Below are 22,003 nucleotides of genomic sequence, written 5' to 3'. Positions count from 1 at the left end.
ATTTTCAAATGAAATTGTTTGAATATAATATTTTTATTGAAACAATTAATTATACAGTAAAAATTATATATAAAAGGAATAGGATTTTATCTTATTTAGTGTACACACGTATTTAAACACCAACCAGCGTCGTCCTCACTAGCCATTACAAGACAGTTTTGATTAAAACAGGATAGCAGATTCATACCTGCTTAAGACAACCAACCAAGACTATTCCAACTGCTTTCTTACAGCAAGAGTTAGTTCTCTACTGCACTACAGTCTGCATATATCTATGTGTCTGTTCTGTGATGAAACAGCTTAGTGATGGCTCTTCGCTCGCAGTCCTGAGACACGTCCAAACAATTTTCTTTAGAACAAATTACAGGCGACAGAGACGAGTTCTCATCAATATATACAACACAATACATTGCGAAAACAATAACACTACACAACGTTGTTACCTTGAACATGTTGAGATAGAAAGGTTTGTCAGGATTGAGTCTCTTCAGCTTCAGATAAGTATACGCAAAACTCAGCTGATCCCGTGACGTGAACCGATCCACCTCATTGAACCAAAGGCACGAGAACAAGTTTGACATTGCAGTATGCGCCCGAATAATGAAAGACCCTTCAGGCACATCTACAAAACACACCAATAATAACCCATAATCAAAATTATCATAAAACCGCCCTATTTAAGGATGAAAGGCGTCAAATCAGTGCTCACAGCTCGGGAGAGGAGTATTAGGGTCCGATGCGTCGTACTTAACAAGTCCGTCCGACTGATAAAAGTTGAACTGCTCATCAATAGCCGTATGGTCGTACTTATTTAGCCGCTTATTTTGGAGCACCTCCTCCCAAACACAGTGGCGAGCATAATGATTTGAAATGGCATATTCTGCACCGGCTCGCCACAAAAAGCGTTCGATGATCAGCATTGGGTCTGCATTCAGCCGTAGCTTGCTATCCAACCAAATTGAATACCTAATCACACCAAAACCGAACAAACCATATAAGATTGTTTTGTATCGATAGGGACATGAAAAAGAGAGCCATGGACACTTTTTGTGGTCTGAGGATCACCTAGAAGAAGGAAAAAGACGATGTGATAGAAATTTTGGCACCTTTCCGCTTTTCCGCAAATCTTTATACGGTAAGTTCTTTACGACAATTATCTTCCATAACCCAATAGTTCCACTTTCATCCGGAACATTTCCTTCGGCAGAGAGTTTAGTTAAGCTTTGCTCATCGACAAACATAACAAAACAAACATTTCTCTTGGAGTATTCACTGATCTGCAATTAAAAATTTTCACGTCATATCCAAGACGATGATACACATAGTAATATCCCAAGGCGCAACAAACAGAACACAATAGATTTGCTACCATTTTGCTAGCGGGCCTTCTCAAGAAATCGGAGCTTCCAAAGATGCACGAGGACACAGCAACTCTACATGTATTCATATATTTTTTGTCCTTCTCATTCAAATCAAATCCAGTGCCTAATCCATCAGATCCACTCACAAAGCCGCAATGAATTGTCTGATTCATTGCATGAAACGACTTCTCTCTATTTTGAAGAGTTTGGTGACCTCCAAATCGAGCTTCAGTAGTGTCACCAAGAAGGTTCCTTTCCTCCTTTTCAACATATCCCAAGGAAAAAGGGGCAAATGTAGTGTTCTCCTCAGGCTCAACAATATGAGTTACAGAATTCGGAAATGACACCTCACAAGGAAAGTATCCTGAATATAAAAGTAAGGTAGCAAAATAAATACACTGTGAACATTATCGCAATGATAAGTTCTCCAATGCTTTTTCATGTTTTCAAATCACATGAAAAGTCTACTTTAAAAATAGAAATTCATTGAGAACCAAATAAGAATGGGAAGTCTTCTGGAAACTTTTAGTTTGCTAAACAACAATATAAACAATCATATCAGCACTTAATTAGGTGCTTATTCGATTAAGTGGCCTCAAAAAATTACTCATAAAATGGGAAGCCATCCACCATCAAGTAATACTAAAATGAAATAACTATGTTCTTACGCTGCTTTCGTGGCTTCTTTGGTTGTTCTGATACATTATTTGCACTAGATTTTTCTATGGCATTCTTTAGAGACATCACAGTCCCTGCAGATTTATAGAGTAAATATCAGTAGCGGTGTTAAACAAACCAACTATCACAATTAACTAACCAAGAAAGTTGAAATCATATATTTTAATCACCATATACATGATTAATATAGTGAAAACTACAAGAACATCTCTTCAGCTTCAATACCCTTCAATAAATCCTAAAAACAATAAACCGAAAGCTCAACTTGATGAAGCGTCTGACAAACTTTGCCACACAGAAATAAATTTCCAGCAATTAGGAAACAATGCACTAAAAATCCTTCCCAATGCATGTATACAAATCTATACATACAAGTTGTGCATGTAGATATAAAAAAGACACAATTATCGATAAGAATACACTACACTAATGAAATTCCGACAAAGGTCCTCACCATGAATATGTATCTTTATTCCAAAATATGCAACATATATACATAAGATCACTGCAGGAGACAACAACCAAAAAAACAATCTTTGTCTCAAAATTCGACCAACTCTCTTTTGCCGGCGAGAGCCCCAGAAGGATTTCGTCATTGGATTCGAAGGCTTGTTGTTGAACACACTAACACTGCATCTTCTAGGTGAAGGAAATTCAGTGCTCTTCATATGTGCGATAATGATGTAATGACTCTCAACTATTAACTCATCTGCAATGCAAGAACACATGAGAATTACCAAAATTAAAATGGAAAATCTCCACATAAACTAAAATTCAGTCGAATTCTTACCAAAGCTTCGAAAGCCCCAAACTAAAGCCGATATCTCAATCGGCTCCCTGATTTCTCATTTCAAATTGCCTGCTTTACAATTACAGATGCTATCACAAGCATTTCATTCCCTCCATTTCTGTTGCCCCCAAATTTGTTACAGAAAAACCAATCAAACTTCCCTCGAATGCTTTCATAAGTTACTTATACGCGTTCTATTAACAGCTAGTTGTCATTTCCTCTATAGAGCAGCATCCAATCAAGGATCAAAATACACATCGAAGGGGTCATCCAAAAGATACCCAAAAAGGATCCCGACAAAAATTCCCTAAAATTAAATCGATTACTAATATTAATCATGCAAACAGCCACTATAACATAAACACAGAAATCTTGTGCATACACTCTCTCTCGATTTCACGTACGCTCTGCTCCTTGGACGATAAGAAGTTTGTATAGAAAAATGTGGCCTCCACAGCTGAAACAAGAAACAATTTGTAAAAAATGAGGACAATTTCCGCCCAATCGGAGATCTGTTCTAACGCAAGAACACCGAAGGAAGGTAAGATAGCCGCGGCCGAAGACGATGGAAGACAGCAGACATCGTTCTGTAAAATTTTCGATGTAAATTGCATATCTCCCCTTGATCTAATGTTATTTCATACTTTACCACAAAACAATCAAACTATAAGACTTATTGCCCTCTTAGAATAGTGATAAGCTGAAATGACATATTCGTCCCAACATGTAGGAACTTTTCATTTTGGGCCTTCTATAAGTTCCAGAAATTTGGGCCCGACTTTTATATTGGGCTAATGTTAGTCCATTAATCATCCCTTTGTGAACGCTTTGTTCGTCGGTTTCCCGGTTTTCTGTAAACGCTAGGGAGAGCAGAGGAAGCGGCGACCATGGCGACGGAGCTGGAAGAACTTTTGGGCTTTCTCTCATCTCCTTCTCCACCGGTAATTCTTCTTCTCTTAACCTGCTGAATTTCAAGTTCGGTAGAATTTAGTCTAGAGCTATGAAATCATGCAATGAAGTTGTAATGTTTGTTGTAATTAGGAATTAGGATGATATGAGCATTGTTTGTATGATCTTTTGGTGGTTCTATGAGGATGCAGATTAAAAAGGCTGCGGTGAATATTCTTCGTGATTATACGGGATCCGAGGATGGGCTGCAGGCTCTTGGCAAGTACTCCACCGTTGCCGTTCCTTCGTTGTCTCGCCTTCTCGCTGAAAAGAAGGTTAATTTTTTTGCTGTAGTTTAATGTTATTACTCTGATAAAGAAGTAGAGTACTGAGGATTTAACATATTATATAATTTATATTGTGCATATTAGTCTTGAGTTTGTTAAAATTACAAAAGTTGAAATAAGTGAGAAAAGGGAGGAGAAAACTCGTAAATGAATTCTAGTATATGCAATTTGCAAAGAATTCCTTCTCTTAGGTTTCTGGGCATATAATGTTGTAAACTCTACATCTATTTAAAAAAAAAATGATTTGAAATCAAACAACCTGAATGTGATTAACTATTATGAATGGTTCGGCTGAACTCAGTGGGCCATTCTACCTGGGAATTACAGATGGGATGTGCTGAATGGATTACTGAGTTACTGTCCTGTCCCATGGAAAGTTAGAACACTAATGAGGCTCACTTGTTTATATCTGACGTAGTGCAGTTATTGCTATACTTAATAATTTGATTATTTCTTCAGGAAGTTTCAGAACCTGCTGCAGAGTCCCTTGTTAATTTGTCCCAGAATCCAGATTTAGCTGGGAAAATTGTCAAAATGGATATGATTAAAACTGTCATGGATATTCTTTACAAGAAAGATTGTGACATCACCCACCTTCTGATCATGCTCCTTGTCAATCTCACCCAGTTGGATGTTGGTATTGAATCTTTGCTTCAGGTAGACCCTTAGTCATTAACACAGTTCTGCATCTTATTTACTAAGAAAAGCGTCTTTCAGTTGTTGCATGAGATACTTTTGTAGGTGGAAGATTTATATTTGAAGTTTGAAGCTATTTTGTGTTTTCTTCAATTTAATTATAAAAGGAAATTTATTCATTTTCTAAGCGAGCTAATTGAATTTGGGATGATAAATAATCTAAATACGATGTTGTATGTGAAATTATGAATCAAATGAGTTCAGTGCTTGTACCCATATCTTTGAAGTTGGTTAACTAAATCAGTACATATGATGTTAAATTGTGCTTCCAGATTGATGACGAGAAGATGCATGGTCTGTACATTATGAAGCTGGTGAGATCTTTCTGTGCATCAGCTAGTGATAGAAAGAGTGAGTTTTAGTTTCATTTGACTTTGTTTCCTTTTTGTCATGTGTCGAAAGTTCATATGACATCAAATCACATAATTACTTTGTTTGCTTGTGTAACTGATCTCATTCTTTTGTGTGTCCGTGGCTGCTGTAAAATATGTAATTTACAATTATTTATGTTGATAAAAAAATATATATATATGCTTAATTAATTTTCTCTTATCATCCTTATCAGGCGATCCCTTCGAGCATGTGGCATCTATACTTGTTAATGTATCACAAAAGGAAGCAGGAAGAAAGCTTCTTTTGGATCCTAAGCGAGGACTTCTCAAGCAGATTATTAGGCAATTTGATTCACCAAGTCCATTGCGAAAGAAAGGGGTATTACCTCTAATTTTAACTCTAATGGAGTGGGTGCATAAACATTTCTGTTTCTTTACACAATAACTAGTTGTTGAAGAAGTTTTCGCCAAGGATTTAAGTGCAGAAATATTGTAGGAAATAGCAGTAATACCCAGTGTAGTAGGTTATATGCTTCCAATTTCATGTTTAGAAGCATTGAATGACATTTTAGGTTAAAGAGTTAAAGTGTTTTTTATCAATATATCCAGCTATGCTTTTTTCTTTCAGGTCTCAGGAACTATTAGGAACTGTTGTTTTGAAGCTGAAAATCAGTTGCAGAATTTGCTTTTGACATCAGAATTTCTCTGGCCAGCTCTACTACTTCCAGTTGCTGGAAACAAGGTAAATATGCTGCAAATGGCCATAAAATTACATACTAATTTTACAGTATTGGATAATTGTTGAGCAGCACACAATCAGGAGATCTGTTGGATACAAAAGAAATTCCCTTGCTTCTGCTTAGCATCCATCATAAATTCTGTGTTACATATCCTGTAATCCTGTACAAATGCAAAATTGACTTTTTAAGTTTTACTTGATTTATTGAGCAATTCAACCACAAGAATGACTAGAAGAAAGAGTATATCCTCAGAGCTCAACCCCAAGGATGACCTTTTTAGTCTTTCCTGAGAGTTTCACATGTTGTATCATTATCTTCTGTTTTCTCCATCAACAATGGTTGTGTTCATTCTGTCTATGGCAGGTATATAGTGAGCAGGACACTTCCAAAATGCCACCTGAGCTTGCCAGTGCACTCTCAATTGAACGTGAAGTAGTAACAGATTCTGATATCCGTGTCCAAGCACTTGACGCAATTTACTTGCTTATCTTACAGGTGAAGATTCTTATCTCCTTGCTCAGGCATGAAGCAGTGGTAGATACTGATCAAAACTACAAACTGCGAATGGCTGGCTAAGTTAGCCCACGTAGTGTAATTAGAACAGAGCTATTCTCTGGAACATCTATAGTCTTTTTCATCTACCCGTCTAATGACACATATTTAAGAAATTGCAGGAAGCTGGGAGGAGGGCACTCTGGTCTGTTAACGGCCCTCGAATATTACAAGTAGGGTACGAAGATGAAGAAAATCCCCAAGTAATGGAGGCATACGAACGAGTTGGCTCATTGTTACCAAACTCCCTTTCCTTCCAATAGCGTTACAAGATGCAATCACACGATGATCGATGCATATGTGAGAAATTTTAACGCGTTATTTGCTCTTGCAGTTGGTTCAAGAAAATGGTACGACTGAAGTGGCTTCATAGCTTCCCCTCCAGTATATATAACTGTTCTGGTTGCTCGTTGGCATTTCATGAAGATTTTTCAGTCGGATCAACTACCTATGTCGCGATGTCGCCTCGCCTCCATGTCTGAAAGCTCATAAAACTCAAGTTCCTCATTCAATATATTTACATTGTATTATTAAGGTTTAATTTTTGTCTGTGCGTGTAAGACAGGGAAAGACGGAGGGTTGCCATGAAGCTTCCCTAAGATTAAGATAGGTGATAGATAAATTGTATTTAATTGCTACAAGTCTAATCTATAGAACCTTCGTTTAGTGTATTTATTGAGCACAAGGATGATGCGAGTTTTGCATTAATTAAAGGGCAAAACAGGTGGCGCCATCTAGTCAAAGTCGAACCAATATATACGTCCAAAATCCGGCGGTATCACCCACGTGGCATGTGCCCTTTAGTCAACGTCAAGCCTAAGCAGGCTAGGCTAGGGTCCACGCCTTACCGCTAACTTCTTTATAATGTGATATTTTCATGGAAAGATATCTCTCAAATGTATATATTATATTGAATTTTTTGTTTTAATGAGACCATAATAATAATAATAATAATAAATGAATTTCCGACAAACCCTTGAGAAAACGACATTAGACCCAGGAGAATATTAGACGAGGAGGAGAAGGCAAAGTAAGGGAGGATATGTACCTGTTGTATTTATGTGAATTCCGCCCAATTTCTACACAGTTTTTCACTTTTGTGGAGACTCTATAAAAATAATCCCTGTAGCCGTCAAAAACTGATCCATTCTAGGGTTCGTTTCTGATTTTGAATCGGCCCTTGAAAGAGAGAGAAGGAGAAACCCTTGTTTAAGAGATGGAGATTATGAATGGATTACATGCTTCGGACGAATTGTTGGGGACCTTCATGCCGATACTCGTGTACTGGGTGTATTCAGGGATTTATGTCTTGTTGGGTTCGCTGGACGATTACAGGCTTCATTCAAAGAAGGACGAGGATGAGAAAAATTTGGTGTCCAAGAAGGACGTCGTCAAAGGGGTGCTTCTCCAGCAGGCTGTTCAGGCTGTCGTCGCCACCATCCTCTTCGCTGTTAGTGCTTTCTCATCCCTCTCTCTCTCTCTCTCTCTCTCTCTATATATATATATATATATGTATGTATGTATTTGTGTTCATATGTTTATGTGTGTAATTTTTAGTTGATTTTGCTGCCGTGGTTCATCTATGTTCTCTTTTTTGGCACCGGTCGGAGATTGATATGCAGTTTGAATTAGCACGTACGATTTTATCACATCATCTCATCTCCAGGGATAAAATTTCCATCCCCAAATGGTTAGGATGCTGGATAAGTATATAATCTTGATGTATGAGTGGTTACTGCCCAGCTCATATATATAGGCATTGATGTGCTTTGTTCTTTGTTAATTATGTGTTTGATATTACATGATTAAGGGGTTGTGACTCGGTTTTTGTTTTCAAGATCATAATGGATCGCCGGTAGGCAGATGATTAAGGGGTTGTGACTCCGGTTTTTGTTTTCAAGATCATAATGGATTGCCGGTAGGCGGATGATGTATTTATAAACTGTCCAAGCTTGTGCCTTTCCACTTTTTCTATTGTGCAAGGATTGTAACTACGTGACTGTTCTTTTTGTTTATTTGGTCACTAGGAATGGATTAACCATCTATGTGGTTGCCGAATGTTTTTTATTGGTGTCTGATATGATATGTGATTATATCATAATTGAATCATCTGAGGATTTTATATGTTGTTGGACATCTGATTGTAAATACTTGATTTGGACATTCTTTGTGGAAAAATCTTGAGTTTATTGTGAAATACGAGAGTCTGGGTAATAGGGAAAAGCCTTTCAATGAATTCTTCATTCTTGGAAATAGTTGGAATATAAACCTGAATTCGTTCAATGTAAATTGTGAAAAGCAGATACTCACATCTTCAAATGTTGAGAGAGAACAACTTTACCTGTTTGTTAGTATAATTTAACTTATGATATCTGCTGCTGAAAACAAGGCAATTGCATGTGTTGGAACTTTTATTCGGGTTTTAGTTTATATTCCTCAACTAGTTTCTGATTTGTTTTGAACTACCTTAGATTCGTAAGTTAGTTTGTGCTTCATGGTTTGATTGGATATCAACACAAGTAAGAAGCTCGATCAGTTTGTTATTGTTATATGACTTGGCTTTTGCAATATGCTTTTGTGATTGGATAAAGTTAATTTATTCAATCAGGTGTTGCCATTGGCTTTGCTACATTTATTGGACATGCAGACGTAAATGTTGTTCCATGCGAATACGACAAATTATATAGCTTTTTGAAACTGCAGTTAATCCTCCCGGCTAATGGGAATATTTTTGAGCATTAATGATTAGGTAGAGAAAATGCCAAATGCGTTGACTGAAAGATAACCCCACAAAGCTTAACGTGCACGGTGTTTTGAAAGATTTCCCCTTTTCAGGTTCATATGAAATATGCACGATTGTGAACTTTGATTTTGTAGCGATTTCATCTTTATTGAAATAATGTTCATAGATTTCTCGCAATATTTGTTTGGGTATATCCTTACCACTGATTTATAACTTTGATGACATGCCCCGTGATACTCACTGGTCTTGATTCTTGAGGCTCTGAATTATTTCATTTCATTTATGCTCATTGATAATTTTCATGTCTTTCACTTTTGTCCGGTCTTTCCTACTTTCGGTAGCATTCATGTTGGTGTTGTCTTTTTCATTGCAGCAATTATACCGATACTGTATGTTGTGAATGATCTGTATTCTTCCATGTAGGTCACAGGAAGTGACAGTGAATCTGCTCAAGCACAACAAGCTTCCCTCTTTGTTCTCGCCCGACAATTCTTGGTTGCAATGATAGTGCTAGATACATGGCAGTACTTTATGCACCGGTACATGCATCACAACAAGTTCTTGTACAGGCACATCCACTCTCAGCATCACCGGCTGATTGTCCCGTATGCCTTTGGAGCCCTTTACAACCACCCCTTGGAAGGTCTGCTTCTTGACACTGTAGGCGGCGCCTTAGCTTTCCTCGTCTCTGGAATGTCTCCCCGGGCTTCCATCTTCTTCTTCTCCTTCGCCACACTCAAGACAGTGGACGATCACTGTGGGCTATGGCTGCCGGGAAACCTGTTCCACATCTTTTTCAGGAACAACTCGGCGTACCACGATATCCACCACCAGCTTTATGGGAACAAGTACAACTTTTCTCAGCCGTTCTTCGTCATGTGGGACAAGATTCTTCGCACGCACATGCCGTATTCGCTCCAGAAGAGAAGTAAGGGCGGGCTCGAAGCGCGACCGACCAAAGAGTCTATGGAGTGAGTGCAACCACCTTATTTTTACCTTGTTTAGTTGTGAAGTGATTTCATGACTATCAAGTATATATATATATATATATATACCCATATATGAGACGTTTTAAAGTTACCTTGCTTTTTATTATATATACACATACATATATATTGTCCGAGGGAATGATGAAGCTTGTCCATTGAAGACACAATTTAGCAGACTTTTATTGTACTGTATCATTACCAGAAATGAAATAGCTTTCTAATGTAAAGATTTGAGACTGCTTGCTTATACTGTAATAGCTTTCGAATCGGGGCGATCACGCCTTCTTGTCAGAGTCCCGGTGTCTGATCAAAGTCATGGTAGATTCCAATCAATCCTCTTTCTGATCTTGGCAGGGTTCGAGTGATCGGTGTAGCATGCTCATACACTGTCACTTTAGAATCCTCAGTTACACTGCCATAATGCAGTTTGAAATCGAGGTTTGGAAGAATCTTGCAGCTTGCACCGATCATGGCTGTCCCAGCCATTGCAATGGTGTCCCCTTTCCCAAACTCACCCCTCTGCCACGCTCCTAATATGTAGAAGAAAAAACAGAGACCCCCCACCATGAATATGTACTTGCGAGTCCTTGTTCCTCTGTTCCCTGAATTAAACATGTTCGCCATTGTTGCCACTGCAAGTTTATTACTCAGGCCTAAACATTCTTCTTGAAATTTCTCTTATAAATTGGAATGCCGAAGCAACTGATGGGAAGCATCAAGCACAGCAATTGTATGCACTGCTAGAATTCGAAGATCAATCATCAATCTCAAAATCTCAATTATTACTGGAACAAAATTGAGTATAATGAATTAATCAAAAGATCTAGAAGCAGTTCTTCCATTCTTGAGCAACAAGATGATAAAAAAAAGTACAAACCGAGCAAGAATAAAAAATTCGAAGAAAAGCTGAAACCTTGGCTATCAATTTACAGCCCATCAGCAAATTCACAAGATACAAGCTGTAGAAGATCAAGCCAGAGCACATTCGAATCGTCCAATCGCATCATGTGATGCATTTCTCAACCATCGACATTTCAACTTATTCTTATTTATCACTAATCTTATTATACGAACATATCTATTCGTTAATGAGTATTGAGCAGTGGCTTACTTTGGCTGGAAATTCTACCCTAAAGTCTTTCCTACCGACACAGATTTTCTACTGGATGGTGATGAACAAATAAACCCTACAGGCAAAATCTGGACCCACTCTTTACTGGATCTTCATTTTTAAGCACTGCAAACATTAATGCAGCATTTTTAGCCACGGGATCAAATTTGTAGATTCGAATATGTTCTTTAACCAAATCAAGCCAAGCCCATTTGCTCTTTCTTCACGAAGCCCACAAAACGTACGCTGCTGGTATGTTCTGTCCACTGATGATCTACAGAATTTAAAAATTAGAAACTTTTGTGGATTCGATGGTGGAGTTGTTGGTTTAGTGCCATGAATCCAACTGTTGATATTTGGACAAAACAAAAGGGATGATGCTGAAAGTAGCACGTATTTTCAGAGCCCACGTTTGGGAGGACAAAGCAGCAGACAAGAAAGGCTTCGAACGAGGCTTAGGTTTCTGGAGCTTTTGAAGCCCCCAAGTTTGTGGCATTTGACTCAGTGCATCTCTTCACATTTGTTTATTATTATTATTTGATGAAATTAAAGTTGTTCAGAAAGGAGAGGAAAATCTTCAGTTGGGTAAAACTTATTTGGCAAAATTATGCAAATGCAATGCAATGCAAGCATGCAGAGTGGGGATTCAAACTTTTAGGATATGAGGGTTTCAAGAGACTTGAAGGGCTTTTATAGAAAAGCAAGAAGATTGAGGAAATCCATGCCTTGGTTATCAACAATCAACAGAATCCAAGAGAAGTGGCCTTAGCCTCCCAAATTCAGCCAAGAAATCAACCCCCATGTATAAAATTAATGTAATTATGCATGATTGTTAGTATTTAGTACTACTTTCATAATAAAAATCAAGGGATGTTTATCATTTAAGAAAATTGAAGAACCCCTATAATTAAAACATATATATAGTGATAAATGACTCAGACAGAGAGAAGGTAAAAATATACTATAGGGACTATTAATGATAGATACCATCATCATTAATCAATACTCTTTTGGCAAAAATTTAAAAGAGTGGCTTAAAATATGGTATATTTTATATTATTATCATTATTATAAGATATGGAAGATGGTCAACAGTCAGCCCACAAGTTCTGAAATATCATGACTTTTTTTTTTATTAGGGTTTGAGATCTGTGGTTTTCATTCCTCTCACCACTTTGAATGAATTGTTATTCATACACACATTTTATAAATAATTGTATTATAAATTATTATTATTCAAACCTGACAAGTCAGTGGAATAGAAGCTTGGGAATGGAATAGAAGGTGGCATTTTTGGATCCTGAGATACTGACTCCACTCACAATATTATTATATATATGTGCAGGAAATTCAATTGACAGCAAGCTGAATATAATTTTGAGGTTTTGCATAGGGAGTTGCTTTCTTGTCCTCATTTCAAAGCAACATTTCAAAAACCATTGCAGTAGAAGCTTGCTTTGTCTTGACATGAAAGACAGTAAATGAAGGAGGGAGAACCCGGGACCGCTACTCCAGATGTGGATCCACAGGCTGTAGGTTCATACCTGGTGCTGGTGTTCCCGGAGCTTCCAAGAATCCCTCACATATATATACATACATACAGTTCTCATGCTGGTCTCCTCTCCACGATAACTCACTGCTTACTTCCCCTTGAGATTCCTGGATTTGAACATAAACAAAACGAGGATAATTCATGAGTCATTAGTAAGGAAGAAAATACGAGTCACTGATCTGATTCTAATGGCATACAACAACATTACATACATACATAATACGTACATGAATGTGTGTATATATATATCGTGTATGTATGTATGTATTTATTATCTTGACTTTGGGGTTTTCTTGGTACCTGTTCTTGAAGGGCTTAATTACGTTGCCCTGATTAATTAACCTTATTTCTATCCAAAAAAATCCCAACTTTTTTTTTTTTTCCAAAAACAAGGCTCCTTTAAAGTCACCAGGAAAGGCGGCTGATCCTTCGGGGGCAGACCCCTCCTCGATGTGCAAGCCAGTTTGATTCTTATAATCAGAAATTTTCATTGCTCAAACCTACAGACTAATTTACTCTTCCGAGTTCATCTTCTTGCTGGTGTATCTTTTTTTCAATTCACAGTGAATCTGCAAAGCTACGCCTCTTCTTCTTGGTTAATTTCCACGTACATAATCGGAAATGGAAGATAAATATGAGAATGATAAAGTAGACGAAGTGATGCTGCCAGGTTTCAGATTTCATCCAACCGATGAGGAGTTAGTAGGGTTTTATCTCAGAAGGAAAGTTCAGCAGAAACCCCTCTCCGTTGAGCTCATCAAGCAGCTCGATATCTACAAATACGATCCATGGGATCTTCCAAGTAAGATCATAACATATATATATATATATACATACATCATTTGTGTGTATAATAATACTGATCTAGCATAAAACTATATATATGCATATGCATATATAGATTCTTGTTCATGGTTTTCATTACATTTTTGTTATATTTTGTCACTAGAATTGGCAACAACTGGAGAGAAAGAATGGTATTTCTACTGCCCTAGGGATAGAAAGTATAGAAACAGTGCGAGGCCAAACCGAGTGACCGGAGCCGGATTTTGGAAAGCCACCGGCACCGACAGGCCTATCTACTCCTCGGAGGGTTCGAAGTGCATTGGCTTGAAGAAATCCCTTGTTTTCTACAAAGGCAAGGCTGCTAAGGGACTCAAAACAGACTGGATGATGCATGAGTTTAGGCTGCCATCGATGTCCGACTCAGTTAATCCTAAGAAATTCTTGGACAAGATCATCCCTGCTAATGTAAGGCCCTATAGCTATACCTGTTTTAATCCTTGTTCACTTCAAATCATGCTCATTCACCTTGTTATGAACTGTTAATGTTTTCTTACATGTTGTGAACTTCATTAATTTAGGAGGCTTGGGCGATATGTAGGATTTTCAAGAAAGCTAGCTCAACTACACAAAGGGCTGTGTCTCAATCTTGGATTTCACCTGCAATATTTGACACTCCTACATCTGATATAATGAATCTCCCTCCTGTCAACAGTATTCACTTGAGTTCCAGCAACATTACAATGGCAAATCTCCAATTTGATTTTTGCAATGGTGTGGAACAGCAATCTTCCATGGCTAGTTTTAGTCCCCTTAGCTTTCCTCTCAACAAACCAGTTCATCACATGGAGAGTAAGCTAAGCCAAGTGTCCGAATCAGCTCCAAAATACGGCACCAGCGATGCTTCTTCGGTGTTGCTAGACATGTCGAATTCCATATTCGAAGATTATAATGGAAAGGGCTGCTCAGAGGACGAAGATCCCAGTACACTCCACCAGCAATGTAATGGATTGATCTCAACAATAGTGACTGGGAATGTGCAAGTAGAGATTCCTCCAGGAAACGTCGCACAATTCAACGAACCATGGGGATCGATAAGGCCTGTGGGATATACTTACAATACTCCATTGATGAGCTTACCAGAAGCATGGAAGACAGGTTTTCTGTGGGACTCTTCTCCTTGTCCTAGTGAATTGTCCACTAATTATACTTCTAACAAATGATATAAATAGAAAAAGGTAGGCACAGTGAGTTTAATTCTGTACTCAGGTTTTAGTTGTTCTATTTTTTCTTCTTTTTTTTTTTCTTACACTGCTCTAAGTTTGGTGAGAACAGTGATAAAAAAATCCAATCACTATGTCTTAAAGTTTCTTCTACAAAAGTTGAATCAATGCTTCCTATGGTGTGTGTATGAGAGTTTCTTAAGACTTTACATAATATACCAGTACTGAAATGCAAATGTAGTCAAAAGCAGCAAGAATAGATCCAATATATATTTTAAGCAAACAAGAGGCACATTTATATACTCTATAGGCATTGGAATCTGTGGAAAAGAATCTGGTCTTGTTGTGTAAGAAGATAAATTTCATTAAGTCGCTCCAATTGTTGGTGTCTACATAAAGTAATCCCATTTTAGATATAGCCTCAAGCAAAGTTTTACAGGCCAAAGAAAATAAAGGGTGACTCACCATTCACAACAGAAGGCAATTGTGCAGACAGTCACTATTTCCTAATTACACATAAAAATTGTCAATGAGAAAGAACAAATCACAAAATTAACCCACCTTGATCAACTCCAGGTGCAATGGTGAATAGGAGAGCAGAATTAATTTAATCAAAACTGTAAATGATTAAAGGAATTCAAAAGTGAGTGTAGTAGCCATCAAATTGGCTACACGCCCAAAATCTAACATAGGAGACTCTTACAAGATTCAGAAAAGACTGCAGTATTCCAAAGAATCACATAAAAACACAAATATCAAATCAAACATTGATAGTTCCAAGATGCATCGGCTAATTGTATCCAAAAAATCAATTTCAGCACTACAAAACAAGATCAACTCTTAGTAGCAAGCTTTTCCTTGGCCTTCTGTATCTTCAACACCTTCTTCACAATCTTCTGTTCTTCGACCAAGAAAGCCCTAATGATCCTTCAACAAGAGCAAACAGCACAAAAGTCAGAAAGTCGAGAAATCAATGCAGAAGAATTGTATTACAAGTTATTATAATCACTTGATTCTAAACCAACCTTTCTCTCACAGCAGTACCAGACAAAACTCCACCATAAGCCCGGTTGACAGTTCTCCGATTCCTGGGTAGCCTAGACCTCTTGTATTCAGCAGGTCTTAAGTGAGGAATCTGCATAGATGGGAGATCAGCTCTCAAAATTCGAAAGACTAAAATATATGCCACAATTTCAAAATCAATCAAAACATAAATGGCCATAAAGAATTGCAATTAAGGGCAACAAATCAACAAAAAAGCTAAGATACTGTTAACTGAAACAAATTGGTTTATAGTCACCACCAGAATCTCACCTGTGTCTCCAAAATCATTGATGGTTGTGAACAATGAAATACAAAAAAGATAATGTTCTATAAAATGATACCAAAAAAACAAAAAAAATGCTGAACCATGAGCATGCAAGCATAAGCATGCATAGGCATTAAATTCCACATAAACGCTAAAATGGACTCAGCAATCCAGATAGAACTCCAGATACATACCTAAACCTTCCAACTTATTTAGAAAAACATCCCATAGCAAACAACAACACCGTCAATCAAAATTAAGTACAAAACATTTTTTGAAAATAAAAGTAGAAAAGCAACTCTCAGAGAATTATTTCTTCATCAATGGACCATAATAAAAGCCATATTTTGGTAAATATCAAACAGCCAATGCAATCAAAACTGAAATTAAAACTACGACTGGGGCAATCTTCATTCAGCAAGAAAAAATGAAAGGTAAAACGCTAAAATTTAAGCAGGCATACCCCTTGAATTCTCTTTCCAGTAACAGGGCACTTAGGACCGGTTGCCCTCTTCTTAGTACTCTGGTACACTAACTTCCCACCTTTAAAAAAAATAGAAATAAAAACCATCAATGTGATGAGCAGAATGGAGAAAAAATAAAGAGAAATACAATCTAAACATTACGATAAAATACTAAATCCACCAAATCTGACTGAAAGATTGATAATCAACCCTTAACAAGAATTACAAAGCCATGAGTTAATTACCGGGGGTCTTGACGATTCGGTGTTGGTTTGATTTTGTGGCATAGCTGTGCCGGGTCCTGTACGTTAACCTCTGCACCATCTTCTTCTTCACTCGAATGCACCCGCCCCTTCAATTCTCAGACGATCGGGAAGGAAGAACCCTCTGTTAGTCTAGAGTTACCATTATTAAAGCCCTAGATCCAACGGTGGTGATTCTCCATTAAAATCTACGGCAGGGATTTGAGAGGCACTTCATACTGGGCTGTCATGTTCAGCCCATTCCATTTAAAGCCCGTAATAATTATTAGTGCTACATTGGGCCTAACCTTTCTGGCCCATTCAGTGAAATAAATTGGGCCTAACTATTCCATACCCCATTCGAAGCCCAAGTGGGGACATAAAAGCTCAATTTAGTAGTATTATTATTATTTTTCCCTTCAGTTTTAAACTCACCAAATTATCAATACAATAATTATGTCCTAACTGAAGATTTGGTACCGACCAAAATGACCTAATTTATATACTGGCGTGCCCGAACACGGTAAGCCATTATTTTAATGTCGAGTAAAAAGATTTTCAATAGGAACTATATAACATTCGATTTTAATTAATTAATTAATTTGTAAGTTTCTATAATTAGCTTTGTCCCAAATATAGTAATTAAATAAAACCCATGACTCTTACTTCATGTGATCTACAATTAAACAACAATAAAATCCAAAACCTACCAACCAACTAATCAATGAAAATTTTGTAAGGTGGAGGTGGAGGGGCCTAATATGTGCATCATATATTTTATTTCTTAATTCAGACAGATTCTTCTGCTTCCCTTAAAAGTTCAGAATTATATTAAAGTTTATAAATTGTCAATGAGGACCCCATAAGTTTAATTAGCTGCTAAGTTTGATATTCTAATTTTATTGAGATCAACGGGACAACTTTTTTAAATTTTATCTGTTGTTCAAATATCAACAATTTGTCCAACAATTCTTTGAAAAAACAAAATGTATGATAATTAAAGGGGCTAGAATTGTCATTTTGCAATCATGAGAGGATTGCTCAAGCATGCATTATTAATTAAACAAATAAGAAACAGAAAAGGAAGACAATTTGAACATCTTGAGCACACATTGATTAGTATGCCTTCTAATCAAGAAAAGGAGGACAAATTAACATTTTTTAAATGATATTTATATTGTCAAGAATATTAGTATTTTTTTTGAAGGTACGCCAACAACCCAAATATGATGAATCATTAAACCCTATAAAGCCACATGTACAAAAAAAAATTCATAGTTATCTCATCTTAACTAGCAGAAAGGAAAACATGGATAAAAATCATATCTTGAATAGAATACTTTTAATTTTATACTCACGAAAAAAAAGTAAGGCAATAATAATAATATTGATGGAAGAAGAATGAAAATGAACTAGTGTTAATCTAAATTTAATTTCATTAAGTATATATAATTTAATAGCAGAAGTGCAAAAATGAAGTGGGTTGTCAGGGTGAAGAAGAAGCCCTGGAATGATTGGAGCTCTGAAAATGGATTCCATTGCTGCTGCTGTTTTCGTAATTGTTGTGGAAATGACGGCTGTGATCAATCTGGGTTTCTTCGCTTTTTGATCTGCCGCCGTTGGATTCGTCGTTGGATTTGGTGCCGTTGGATTCCTTCTTCCCGAAGGTGTTCTTGTTGTTGTGCATCCACACCTTAAGAACTCCTTTGCTCACACCAATTTCCCGGCAGAATTCCGCCACCGCGGACTCGTCGGATTTCTGCATTTTCCACCCATTCTTCTCCGAGAAGGAGTGCATTTTCTGCTTCTGCTCCTGGCTGAATTTCGTCCGGAACCGCTTCCGGCAGACCGGATTCTCCGTCGTCGGAGTCACCGGCGCCTGGTGGAGCTCCTCCGCGCTCAGCCCGAACAACGCGTGCGGCGCGTACGAGATCGGCGCCGCCGCCGCCGGAGGAGGCGGAGGAGGAGGATTCGGCGGTGGGGAGGGAGAAAGGGAAAACCTCTTCGGAGGGTGCCGGAAATCCAGGAACGGCGGCGTGATAGCAGCTCTTGGGGAACCAGTTTCCCGGCGGTGAAAATTGCGGTGGCAGCCGCAGGCGGCGCATTTTAGCGAAGTGGGGTCACTGGCGGTGGCGGAGGGAGACGGCATAAATTCACCGCAGCCGTCGACGGCGTGGCCGCCGATGGAAGCGGCGTGATTCTTCATACATTCTTTGTACGCCGTCGCCGGCGGCGGTTGGGTGTAGCTTTTGAAAGCGCCGCCGTTGGTGAAGGGCAGATGCTTCGCCGGCTGCGGCGGGGTATCAATCTCAGTTTCATCGGCGCGGCTCTTGGTGGAAGTGGTGGAGTCCAAATCCATTTTCAAATTTTCCGTCAACTACTTGTTTATGGGAAATTGAAGAACAGATTATATTTATGGGGGTGCGTGGGTGGGTGCGTGGGTAGTCAGGGCAGTAATAACCATATGGTGATTAAATTCATTCAAATCTGAAGACAAATAGTAATTATTATCTGTGGTATTCGGACACCCGTGTTAGTTGTAGTGAAATAAATATTGTAATTAATTTGAGGACGGAGGTCATGTGAAAATTAAATGCACACGTGGCAGCACCAGAATATGCGAGGCGGACACGCCCTGGCCCCCACTCTAACAAATTATTGCAAGCCCCTGCTGCCGTACACTAATTACTCACTACTTTTATCTTGATTATTTGTAATTAAGATACCACCTTAATTAATTAATTATTTACGTAATATATTTACCGAATAGTAATTACTATTATTATTATTATTATTATGGGTTTTACATAATTCACTATAATATACATTTCATCTTGTAAAGTTAAGTATAACAAACACATGTCATCATACAAATTGCAATTGCTTTTTTAAGTCATACAAACATACAATCATATATAAATAATTAATTGCCTGCTAAAATGTATGAAATTAGGGTTTGTTTAGCATGCAATTAGGGTTTTGACTCTTTTTATTTTATTTTTTTCTAGTACTATATTAGATTGATTGCATTGAACTACATATCTAAGTTATAATATTTAAACGATGAAAAAAAAAATCAAAATCAAAATCATATCAAAACATATGGTGAAATAAAGCAAGCACCATATATATATTTTTGAATCAATCGGCATTCAATTGATTGTACCACCATCTTTCTTTTGTAGTAAATTTTCTTGATATATTGTTCTCCCACATACCTCAAAATATTTAATTACTGCCTTCAAATTTATCTGTTTGTTTTAGAAGATGTTTTGGCAAGTGGATATTAATGAAAATTAATGTATAATCAATTGAAAACTTCAAAGTATTTTTACCTTCTTAGTAAAAAAAAAAAAAAAAAAAAAAACAATTGTTTAGATTAGAATTTCATTCCAAAGACATGAATATAAATATTTTTTGTTGTTGTCTAATTATCTAGCCGAAATTAGTTAAAGTTTTCCAACCCCTCTATACAAAGACAATAATTGAAGCTTCCCAAATCATTCGAAAAACACAAATATCTCAGTGGGGTTTTGATTAACGACAATATCTTTAAAAAATTATTAGTATTTGCTGTTTTAATCCTAGAGGAATATTAAATTAACACATAACTAACTCTCACAAAATGTAGTAATTTTTTTTTAAAAAAAATAAAAATAAAAATGAAAGGTTACTAAGGATGGAATGCTGAATTTAGAGTGGACTCCATACCTAACCATATTTCCATTTCGGGAAGACATAGATCAGATATGCTAAAATAATTATATAATTTCACTTTTGGGTTAATAGCTTCATTAAAAAATTTTAAAAAAAACTTATATGAAATCTTAGAGCATATCACTTGTTTAATCATTGTAGTTTGACTGACACGTAGTGGGGTTTATAGCCATAATTCAACCATATATTTTATTACTAAGTATTATGTACGAACTATATATTAAAGCTTTTTTAATTTTAAATATAATTAATCAAGTGGATAGCCAAGTGTCGATCTTGAATTACTTTTTTTTTTTTTTTTTTTTTTTCATTTTTCATGGATAATTGAAAAGTCAATAAGAATGGCTTTTCGGAATCTCAGACTAGTTAAATGAATTTTAGATTTGTATTGAAATAATCACTTAATTAAATATTGGGTTAGTATAAATTTCCAAAGCAAAAAAAAAAAAATAGTGTATGATTTATTACAAAAAAATAAATAAATAAAAATGAAAAGTTCCAATTGGTTGACATGTCAGGCAGCATGAATTAGTGCAAGATGCATCAGACATTTTGTAAATTAATAATTGAATTTATTGTCGTTTCAGAAATGTTGTCGTTTGGGAATGTCCGGTTAAATTATTGCCTTTTTGAATATGAAATCGTCTAAGATTTTCAATTTGGAAAATGAAATTAAATGGGTTTGGTTTTATGGCTCAAATTATTTCAATTAATAAGTTTTTTTATTATTTATTTTGATTAGTAGTAACAAAATAATTAATATTAGTGTGAATAATTACAAAAGTTGGAAGTGACAGATGAGGTGTATGGTTAGGATGTAATATCTTTAATTAGTGGATTTGGACATTGTCATTATCCTTAACAAGCACGCGCAATTTCCCCATTTTTCATATGTGAATGCATTGATTTTTCATCAATTACTTGAGATTTAATTTAAATTTCATTTAAACTTGGTTGATTAATTGTTTTATTTAAATTCTAACTAACATTATGAAATTGCCAGCTTTGAACCGTTATGCATTCAAGTCTCAACTACATTTTTTTTTGGGGGGGGGGGGGTGTAATAAATATATATCGTGCTATATGATTTGATAATAAATTAATAAAATATTTACAGTAGAGTGAGACCTCTTTGACTGTCTTTCATAAAAATATATATATAAATGGTGGATGTAATATTTGGACATTGAAGACTTGAACGGCAGCAAGAAAATTGCTTGTGTAATGGAGTATTAATTTTTTTTTCATAAAATGTATTTGTATTTTTTCACTAAACAAACCAATCTTATTGTGTATGGAAAAAAAAAAAAAAAAGAAAAGAAAAAAATTGTGTTTGGAATTTGGGTTTTGAATTTAAATTCAAATAAATTGTTAACGGTATATTTGTTGGCATATAGATTTTTGAATTTTGAATTTTAAACAATAGGAGTAAAATTTTAATTTTGAATAGTATTGGACGTGAAATAGATAAGTATTAATATAATTT

At 36.5% G+C, this 22,003-nt stretch overlaps 6 protein-coding genes and 1 long non-coding RNA gene across 9 annotated transcripts; 3 read left to right on the top strand and 4 right to left on the bottom strand.

Annotated features, from left to right (window-relative positions):
* Window positions 1–52: 52 nt before the first annotated feature.
* On the bottom strand, window positions 53–3,462 carry LOC127260381 (probable hexosyltransferase MUCI70). The gene is made up of 8 exons (XM_051288100.1): window positions 2,830–3,462; window positions 2,494–2,748; window positions 2,030–2,113; window positions 1,370–1,725; window positions 1,066–1,277; window positions 710–966; window positions 444–622; window positions 53–326 (listed from the first exon to the last, which is right to left on the bottom strand). The coding sequence occupies exons 2-8, from the start codon at window positions 2,705–2,707 to the stop codon at window positions 273–275; spliced, it is 1,356 nt and encodes a 451-aa protein (XP_051144057.1). The 5' UTR covers window positions 2,708–2,748; window positions 2,830–3,462; the 3' UTR covers window positions 53–272.
* Window positions 3,463–3,644: 182 nt separating this feature from the next.
* LOC127260786 (uncharacterized) lies at window positions 3,645–7,057 on the top strand. 3 transcript variants are annotated; one of them, XM_051288710.1, is made up of 9 exons: window positions 3,645–3,770; window positions 3,930–4,052; window positions 4,524–4,721; window positions 5,033–5,111; window positions 5,326–5,471; window positions 5,721–5,834; window positions 6,196–6,327; window positions 6,507–6,587; window positions 6,719–7,057. In XM_051288710.1, exons 1-9 carry the CDS (start codon window positions 3,717–3,719, stop codon window positions 6,755–6,757), a joined length of 966 nt encoding a protein of 321 aa, XP_051144667.1. In that variant the 5' UTR covers window positions 3,645–3,716; the 3' UTR covers window positions 6,758–7,057. The 3 variants fall into 3 exon arrangements, with proteins under 3 accessions (XP_051144667.1, XP_051144666.1, XP_051144665.1); XM_051288709.1 differs by having other exon boundaries at window positions 6,507–6,608; XM_051288708.1 differs by having other exon boundaries at window positions 6,507–6,619.
* A 330-nt stretch (window positions 7,058–7,387) lies between these two features.
* Window positions 7,388–10,363, top strand: LOC127260787 (sphinganine C4-monooxygenase 1-like). The gene is made up of 2 exons (XM_051288711.1): window positions 7,388–7,834; window positions 9,551–10,363. Exons 1-2 carry the CDS (start codon window positions 7,601–7,603, stop codon window positions 10,100–10,102), a joined length of 786 nt encoding a protein of 261 aa, XP_051144668.1. The 5' UTR covers window positions 7,388–7,600; the 3' UTR covers window positions 10,103–10,363.
* On the bottom strand, window positions 10,141–11,221 carry LOC127260788 (uncharacterized). The gene is made up of 2 exons (XR_007840808.1): window positions 11,030–11,221; window positions 10,141–10,853 (listed from the first exon to the last, which is right to left on the bottom strand). It is a non-coding gene; the product is annotated as an uncharacterized LOC127260788 (long non-coding RNA).
* A 1,988-nt stretch (window positions 11,222–13,209) lies between these two features.
* Window positions 13,210–14,912, top strand: LOC127261183 (putative NAC domain-containing protein 94). The gene is made up of 3 exons (XM_051289417.1): window positions 13,210–13,581; window positions 13,729–14,030; window positions 14,144–14,912. The coding sequence occupies exons 1-3, from the start codon at window positions 13,401–13,403 to the stop codon at window positions 14,783–14,785; spliced, it is 1,125 nt and encodes a 374-aa protein (XP_051145374.1). The 5' UTR covers window positions 13,210–13,400; the 3' UTR covers window positions 14,786–14,912.
* A 475-nt stretch (window positions 14,913–15,387) lies between these two features.
* LOC127260549 (60S ribosomal protein L34-like) lies at window positions 15,388–16,969 on the bottom strand. The gene is made up of 4 exons (XM_051288311.1): window positions 16,804–16,969; window positions 16,558–16,637; window positions 15,811–15,920; window positions 15,388–15,712 (listed from the first exon to the last, which is right to left on the bottom strand). The coding sequence occupies exons 1-4, from the start codon at window positions 16,880–16,882 to the stop codon at window positions 15,619–15,621; spliced, it is 363 nt and encodes a 120-aa protein (XP_051144268.1). The 5' UTR covers window positions 16,883–16,969; the 3' UTR covers window positions 15,388–15,618.
* A 1,039-nt stretch (window positions 16,970–18,008) lies between these two features.
* On the bottom strand, window positions 18,009–19,430 carry LOC127260823 (zinc-finger homeodomain protein 10-like). Its single transcript, XM_051288781.1, has one exon. It carries the CDS (start codon window positions 19,157–19,159, stop codon window positions 18,287–18,289), a length of 873 nt encoding a protein of 290 aa, XP_051144738.1. The 5' UTR covers window positions 19,160–19,430; the 3' UTR covers window positions 18,009–18,286.
* Window positions 19,431–22,003: the final 2,573 nt, after the last annotated feature.

The sequence above is a fragment of the Andrographis paniculata genome, unplaced genomic scaffold, assembly GCF_009805555.1.
Source record: "Andrographis paniculata isolate CXL003 unplaced genomic scaffold, ASM980555v1 Contig62END, whole genome shotgun sequence".
Taxonomy (NCBI): Eukaryota; Viridiplantae; Streptophyta; class Magnoliopsida; order Lamiales; family Acanthaceae; genus Andrographis; species Andrographis paniculata.
This window is presented reverse-complemented; position numbering and strand designations above follow the sequence as displayed.